Raw genomic sequence first — 9,428 nt, 5'->3', positions numbered from 1 at the left:
TTATGTACCTCCATAATTTTGAATTTTCCGGCGAATGGTAGAAGAATTGAGATGTTAATAATTTGTAATTTGTGAATTGGAATTTTGAAGAATTAATATATGTCGTGTGGTATTATGTGTAATTTTATAGTAAATTTCTTGGAAAATGATACACTGTGTAAAACGTATTGATGATGTATTAAAGGTGTCGTAAGCAAAAATATCTCATAACAAATGTCAGTTTCTAATGGATTTCAATTTTACTATATCATATAGTAAACGAAATGAGATAAGTAAAAAAATATATCAATAGATTAGTGTTTTACGTCTTTTTCTATATAAGATAATAATCATCGTTTCAATATAAATGATATGAAATAATCATGAATTATCTTGTGTAATCGCATAAATTAAATTTAGAAAGCTCGATAGACCATTGCTCAAATCCTACTTATTTATTATCGTAAGATCGTTTTAAAAATCAATACATTCTAAATATTGAATTTGTTTCTTTTAAATGTTTGATAATATGTTAATATTCTTCAAATCTGAATTATTGATTTGGTTTAGGGATTAAATAATAACAATAATTTCAGAAATAAATATAAAATCATACTCAATCTCATTAATTATCTCTGGCAAGCCATTAATTTATGAAAAAATAAATATGTAGAGATGACATCAGTCTTTTTCGTCATGTATAAGAGTCATTATTGGTGGCGTATATGTTTATACTTTCTCTAAAAAATAAAATAAAATGCATTTTTTGTGTGCCACGTGTACACAGGGCATATTTATTGTTAAAGCTTATTAATTTAACATAACTTAATAACTTTAATTCTTAATAATAATAATAATAATAATAAAGTTAGTTTTGCATTGAGTTTTTGATCGAAAAGTATAAAGTTAAATCTTGAATTCAAATATTTTGCTTATGGGTTTTGCATAAAATCTGTGTACGCAAGGTGATTTAATTGTTAAACTTTTTGATCTTATATAAACTAATACATTTATATATTCCAACGTCTATATTGGATATATAGAAAATAAAAAAGAACTTATATATATTTTATATATTTTTTTATTGTGTAAGCAAAGTGAATTTATATTGGTACATATAAACTTAATCTTAAATTTATCCCAAAAATAAAGCATTTCAATTATAAGTTGCTAAGACTCAATAACTTTAACACGTATTTATTCAATAACTTGCTTGTTTTTTAAATTTAATATTCATTAACTTAAAACTTAACGTCAATGTGCCCATGAGATAAACACATGTTGTGGAGTATAACATTATTTTGACTACCCATAAAGAGGTGTGAACGTTGAGATCTTTTAATATAATATTTTTTATATAAGTTTATTCTTGAATTGGTAATATGCCAAAAGATTAGTTGGTAAGATATCAAATTTTATGAAACAATATTAGGCCACGACAAGAAATTCTATAAATTATTGTGATATTAAATGATAATATAAAATTATTCGAAATATATAAACAAATACTAGATCAAAGTTTAATATTGTTTGGTATATAATACACAATTTTCTTTAGTTGAATTTGCAAAACTTTTTAAATCAAAGACAAAATCTAAAAAAGCATAAAAAGACGCATTAATTTGCATAAATCAGCCAATTTTAAAGGGTTGTTTTTTGTTCGCTATTTTGTGTGTCAATTAATTTTTGAATCTTATCACATAGATTATTTCACCAATTATATATGCTTAATTTTGTATTTACATGCATATACAAAATAAAATATAAATTTTAACTTAACCGATTAGTATATATAGAATTTTACATAGTTATAAAAATATATTAAAAGTCATTGAGTATAATATTGAAAGTCTAGTTAGTCAATATAAATATAGTAGACTTTGCTAGTTCCATATTTGTTGTTTAGAAGAATCTATCATATAATACTATCGTTGGTCTTTCTTTAAGATTCTTCATATTTTAATATTTGATTTTAAAACGTTACTTTCTTGACTTAGTTCTTCTTTTAAGGTTATATAATTTAATTCTGGTTATTATTAAATTACCACTTGTATAATATTTTTAAGTTAAGGACTTACTTAAAACGATTACTTTATCTGAATATAATCGTATAATATACGTGCGAAGACATTGTCCTCCACAAATTAAATTATATTAATTTAAAGAATGTTTAGGCTAAAGAATGTTTATTTAATAATACTTATTAAATTAAATAAAAGAAGGTTAATCATTTGGATTTGGAGACTTATTTGTATCTTGGTTAGTCAATGGAGAAATGAGTTCTTATTTAGTTGTAAAGACAGATTCATAACTATTAAGTTTACAAATTTTGAATTTTTTTTAAAAAATAACATATCGAATTCTAAATACATTATTTATACATATTAAATAATTTCTTTAAAAACAATATTTTTTAACTAAAACTATTTAATCCAAACCTATTATAACTAGAAACTCGAATATGTTTTTATAAATTAACGTTATGACGCCCGATATTCTTATGGATGACGTATGTCTTGAGGAGTCACCATTTTTTAATAATCAAGTCTAATTTAAATTTTAAAATAATAAAAAAATTATTCCAAAAAATTATATACAACACATATCTGAATTAATTAATTCAAAGAGAGTGTCAAAATATTATTAAATCATCTTTTTAAAAAAAACACAGAAAAAGAAAAGTAAAACGAAGCTGTTATTTTAGGAAAAATAGTAAGTATCCATCATTTTTTGATAAAAGTTATCTTCAACAAAATTCACTTTAATGGACTGTCAATTAAAACTTTTTAATTTTCAAATTTTAACAAATAACATTTCAAAATAGATATCGAGCATCGAACGATAATACAGCCAATTTAGAGCATTTCCAAAAATATGAGAAGTGAGCCTAAAAATATCTCCAATCTCTTTAATTTGTGACAAGTCATTTTCAACAAAGAAGGTATCCAAGGGAAAAAAAATGTCCAAAAGTACAATGAATAATTAAATATAAACCTTTAGCAAGAAACTAAATGTCAAATTATTAAACCTTTGAATTTTAGATTATTCTTTTTGATTAAACACCAAAGGTCTAAAATCTGAATGCTTAAGCCGCCTCTATCATGAAGCATTTTACATCCAATAAAAAAATAGCACATATTTAAATTTAATCAGGTTTGAATATAGGTATGAATATATATTGGAATTTTTTTTAAAAAATTATTAAAAGTTATGATAAAGCATTATACGTATTTTTTTATTCTTAATCGAAGGTAATGAAATCGATCAACAATAATTGTAATCATTTTTAATAGAAAACATTTTACCTTTCAAAGTAAGACTTATGGCTCTAGTCCGTTTAGGAAAATATAAACTAAAATATGTATTGGTTTAATTGTTTCATATGTAATATTTAGAAATTATGAGTAAATAATTTTCAATTTTCCCTACTCTTATATAAGTGGTTATCACTATTACAAAAATTTAAAGTTGTGCTAAATCATCATTTTAAAGTTTTACAAATTAAAAAGTTAAGGTACAATCACTAGTGACACAAACAGATCATTAATATCTCAAAAGGAAATAAAAGGGGGAAAAGAGTAGTAAATTAATTAGCTTTTGATATTCCTTCAAAAAATATTGGTCTATCTTATATTCTTTACCCTTTATTTAGTTTTGCATGCAATGAAAGTTAAGTACATTGAATTACCTTTTTAGATATATATAGATAAAATAATCTTTATTTCGATGGCTGATTTATGCAAACACATCACAAACGTGGGAAAAAAGAATTGTTAATTGTTGAATAAAGTAAATATTACTCTGTCCATTCATTTTAACTTGTTCATTTTTCCTTAAAATCGTATGAAATGTTTCGAATATGTTTTCATTTGTATATTAGGTCAATCACAATTTTTCCACTGATGCAAATTTTCTAAAGGAAAAGTCTCACTTCTTGTTACAAAATAGAATGAGAATTCACATTTTTTATTTTATTTTATTTTAAATTTGACTAATTTAAAATTTAACTATAAAAATAACATATTCATGTAAATTAGTTTCACAAAGATAAAGCGTCCGCTATGGAAAATGATAATTCTAAATTTAATTTGTTGAACTTTTATATTGGATTTGCAAATAACAAAACTATCATAGTCAATGCCATTTATTTTGGGACCATATTAGTAAATTAGCTTCTATTATTTTTCTTCATAGAAATAGTCAACGTGATTTTTGCAATTTCCATTTACGTCATATAATAATTCTTCTGTCTCTCGTCATTTATATGACGTCAACTTTTCTATATTATATATGTCCTTCATGTCAATTTATATGATGTTATTTGACGAGAAACAGAAGATATTGAGTTTATAAAAAATAAAAAACTTTTGAAATTCTGTGATCTGAAACAAATTATCTCATTAAAAATAAAAATAAACAACATATCAGTTTTTTGGTGACGGGTTAAAGAATAAAAAAAGGTCATATAAATTTTAAACTAGGAGAGGTTATTTGTGACAATTTTAGGTTGGGTGGATTGAAGAACACCATTATTGAATTTTGTTGAGCATCATTTTTATAAGAAATAAAAGTAAGAGTATATAAATTTTGAAGGCTTGGATTGAATGCAACAATTAAACGAATTTTGAAGCAAAATAGTATTATAAAAAAAAAATTCACTATGATCCACCACAATTATAATTGATTCGACGTACAAGTTATTCGTATTTTTATATTAATAAAAATTTTATTTACAGTGAATATCAAATATTGAATGAGAAATAAATTAGAGATGAACAATTTCATTAGGATTAGACAATAATCACCAATCTTAATCAATGTTTGGTCTTTCTTTAATATATAGTTTCTAGTTTTTAAGTCTCCTCATTTTGTTTTGTTTTGTTTAAGAAAATATTCAACTCTCCAAAAGGTCTTTTATTAAAGGTTCTATTTCTATATGCCATAGTCTGTTGGCATATAAAATTACCAATTTGCATAAAAATATTTGATGGTTAGGGATTAAAGTGGACACGAAAATGCATTTCCTAAAGTTGTGTATACAAAATTTTATATTTTCAATGAATTGTTTTATTTCATTTGGCTCTTTACAACTTTATAAGATTCGTGTATATTAGTGTTTACCATTTATGATAATTTAATGGAAAAAAAAAAGTTAGATAATCATTTGAATTTTGAAATGAAAAGATTCATTTAGATTTTGGGCACTCAATTATAGAAAAATTAGTGGTGGTGCAAAAATAGAATGTGTGACACGATTCAATTATAGTAATTTTTGTTCTTCTGTAAAATGGTAAAGGTTAATACTTATTTAATATTTATATCAAATTATATTAAAGTGGAGTCCATAGTATGAAAGAGAGAAAAAAACTAGATTTTTCTATATTCTTAAAATGTAAAAGTACTTTATTTAAAATAAATAAAATAGCACAATACATGTATAAATGCATATAATATCTCATTCTAATCGAAAAATTCATAAATAGAACATGTAATTTAAGTGTAACTTATATTTATGTATATGTGTATATGTTTATATATCAACGTAGTAGAAGTCGAACTATGTATAATTAATTTTATATATATATATATATATATATATATATATATATATATATATATGAGGATAGTAACGACTAGAATTATTACATAATCATGCTATGTTTAAAATTTTGTTATAAGGATTTTCTTTTGATAATTTATATGAATGTATTTATATGTTATTTGATTTATCGCCGCCATAATTTATATTTATTATCTTTTCCATGTGACGCTTGATTATTTCGGTCCTAACATTTGCTTCAATTTTAGTTGTTGTAAACCAGAATTATTAGCAATGAGCCAATGACCAAGACTTCCTATACTTGATGGACTTAGGTGCTAATATATTCCAGCAATCAAAAGGATTTGTAGTAATTATTTAAAAATTCAAGATATAGCTAATTATTAATTCATCTATTACTACAACTTACCAATTTGTAGTAACATCATCAAAATTTCTTGTTGTCACAACTAATTATTGTTAAAAAAAAAAGTGACTCCCGCAAATTTAGGTAAATCAATATAATGACCTTTTCATTTCAAAAGTAATTTAGTGCTTTTGTATAATAAAGTGAAAAATTAAGTGATTATACATGAAATTGATCTTGATCAATCCCATATTAGACTTACTTTAATTTTGATGTTTCTCCATTAAGGTACAAGGGGTGTGTACAGGGTAAATATGTCGATAGAAGTTGCTAAATAACAAGTTAAACAAAATATATAAAATATCTTAATACGAGTTTTCATAAAATTATTAGTAAATAATGAAATAGTTGAGATCCATTATTCATTCTTAAGCAGAGGTTTTCAGTTTTGAACCGTAGAAAGATAAATAACCTTTTGTTAAAAAGTTGTCTGTCCCCTTATTGGATTTTGATGAATTGAGTCAGTGAGATTTAGAATTATAATTATATCAAATGTAAAAAAAACCTTCATGTTAATTTTCATATCATAGTATTATACACCTACATTTTTTCTGCTAGAACATGTAGTTAACATCATTTCACCATATAATTCTAAAACAATGAAATAAATTGAAATACTTTTATTCACAAAAAGAGCTATATGTATAAAGGCAATAGTCGATGAATCGCCTTAATGAAAATCTTATCTTTATTACCATCTTCAAGGATAATTGGAAAATTGGATGGGCGCTTCCCTCTTAATTGAGTTGGAACTACAAAGTTAAAATCCAGAATAGATAAAGTTGAATTAGTAAATTTCAAATAACATGTTATCATTAAAAATAATTACAATATTAATTACACGACGATAAAACCTAAAAAATAAATATAATCTAACTTGAATTATTCTCATGATCATCATGAGGATTATATGGCTCCATATTAAGATCAAAACCTTTACTATTTTCTTCAACATTTTTTTCTTTTTCTTTCTCTTTCATGTCTTCATTATCTCCGATGATTTCATCGGAGAGTTTTTGATCAATCTCCTCCTTCATTTTCCGTCCACTAGAGCTAGCTCCGTCAACTCTATTGAAATATTTAACGGCAACTTGTATTCTTCGTAGTATCGCGAAGAATTCTTCCACTTCCTCTTCCGCTACTTCCTCCGTTAACTCTTCCGTTTCCTCCTTCGGCTTCTTCGTAGCGGACGTCGAAACGACGTCGTTGTTATTAGGTTTTCTTTTTTCTCCTTCACTTTCCATTGACGAAATTTTGTAGTAGAAGACTTGCGACTAAAAGAAGTGCATTTAGAAATAAAATTATATGCTAAAGTGACGGAACTGTGAGAATTTACTTCTGACAGACCGGCCAATGAAATTTCGGGAAGTTCGGCATGTGGTGTTGTGAATGAGATAATTCTTGGGTCTGTGAGAATTTATATGCGAGGACAAATAAAACTTTGAAAATTTAGGTATGTGGTTCAGTGAATGAAACTGTTATTTGCTTAATAGAGATTGTGGTATGAAAATATGATGTAGCACATTATATTGTCCCTTTTTTTTACGACAGATTTTGGTATGTGATAGACAAATAAAATTTTGGAAATTTAGATCTGTGGTGCAATGAATGAGACTATTCTTGGGGTTGTGAGAGTTTATATGTACATAAAAATAAAACTTGAAAAATTTAGTTATATGGTATAGTGAATGAGACTGTTCTTTTCTTAGTAGAGATTTTGGTATGAAAATATGTTGGAGTGAATGAAATTGTTCTTTTCCTGATAGAGATTTTGATATGAAAAAAATCTTGATTGTATCAACTTTACATTATTTAAATTTGATGTATATAAATTTTTAATATAAATATCAAAGATCGGATACAAATAAAAAAAAATTGGAAATTTGAGTTTGTTAGTGCAACAGTAACGTAGATATTTTATTACAGGTCTGTGACGTCATACTTTGTATATTCATGACGTAGTTGAATGACATAAGATTATTCTTGGGGAGACGTATTACGTGGATTTGGTAAAAGATAGTGAGATGACATGACAGCACTATGAAAGCTGTTGAATTACTTTTCCTTTTCAATTCAGATGACACATTTCGATGAAAAATAAAATATTTTTATCGTTCTAATTCACGTGGCACAATTTAATTTGAAATAAAATGATTCTCATTATTATAATTCATGTGACATAATTTAATTTGAAATAAAATATTTTTCATCATTCTAATTCACGTGACATAGAATGTTTTGAAATAAAATAGTTTTTATCGTCCAAATTTACGTGTTCAATTTAAAGTAAAATACTTCTCATTAAGAGAAAAATGTTTTTACAATCTGTTACGTAATGTTTAATGATATTTTCTTTTTTAGAGTAACAAATATTAGTGATGTATAAAAATCAAATTGATCAATAAGTTAAAATGAAAGAATTAATGTTATTATGTTATTGCTATTCAGTTATTGGATAAATGAGTTTTTAATGTTTTTATAGAAAAATTATTAGGTTATTGGTTTCATTTTAGTTTTTTTTTAATATTAAGTTATTAGAGAAATCGGTTACTCATTAAGACAATAGTAATTTGCTACTTTACATTTTACACCTACATAAATATTAGTAGCAAATATTAATATCTATATCTTATTAGTTACTATGTTTGTCTTTTAACCTTCAATTCATATTATTTTCTTTTATTTGTGTTGCATTTGTAGAGTTATTTTCATATTTGCTATTATTATTTCTATTTTATGAGCATTCCGTAATGTAACATTATTATTTTATCGCGTCAAATTACTGAAGAAATCATATTAGTTTTGTATGAAAAAGAAAATTATTGATTAAATCGAAAATCAAATAATTAAAAATTAATAAGAATCAAATCGATTGACATAATAACAACATGATGTGTTTGAAACAATTATTGTTTTGGTGGAAAATAACATAATAACATGAAGGGTGACCAAGTTAGATTCGAAGTTAGCATATCCCTTTCAACAACACAACTATTAGACTATTTGTTCAATTTCAAATAACTTAAATATTTTGTTTTATTATTTTCCAATACAATTATATAATTTCAAAGTTACCGAAACAATTATTCCAACTATAAATAAACTAGTATTTATTAGTATAGACGTATATTTATGTAGCATTTATTGGAACTTCAAACATTTTAGGTAAATTAATTACTTTATTTATTTTTCTCTCTTTATATTTGATGATTTTAATTTTTAGTTACCCAAATAATTAATTAAATCAGCCGACGCTCTGTCTACTTTAGTGTGGGCCGATCCAAAGCGTTACGCAAAAGCAAGTTCCAAATGAAGGAATCATCCAAACTACCAAACAAATATTTTCTTCGTCTTAATTCATCTGATATTATTTAATTTAATTTTTTTTTAAAAGAAAGAATAAAAATTTTATGATTTAAAACAAATCATGCATAAAAAGAATATTTTAAAGTTAAATTGTTATATATATCATTTATTAAAAAT

The 9,428-nt window shown here is 24.5% G+C and overlaps 1 protein-coding gene across 1 annotated transcript; it reads right to left on the bottom strand.

The window, feature by feature from the left end:
* Window positions 1–6,588: 6,588 nt before the first annotated feature.
* On the bottom strand, window positions 6,589–7,485 carry LOC107020010 (protein NIM1-INTERACTING 2-like). Its single transcript, XM_015220355.2, has one exon. It carries the CDS (start codon window positions 7,187–7,189, stop codon window positions 6,818–6,820), a length of 372 nt encoding a protein of 123 aa, XP_015075841.1. The 5' UTR covers window positions 7,190–7,485; the 3' UTR covers window positions 6,589–6,817.
* Window positions 7,486–9,428: the final 1,943 nt, after the last annotated feature.

This window comes from Solanum pennellii, chromosome 5 (genome assembly GCF_001406875.1).
Source record: "Solanum pennellii chromosome 5, SPENNV200".
Taxonomy (NCBI): domain Eukaryota; kingdom Viridiplantae; phylum Streptophyta; class Magnoliopsida; order Solanales; family Solanaceae; genus Solanum; species Solanum pennellii.
This window is presented reverse-complemented; position numbering and strand designations above follow the sequence as displayed.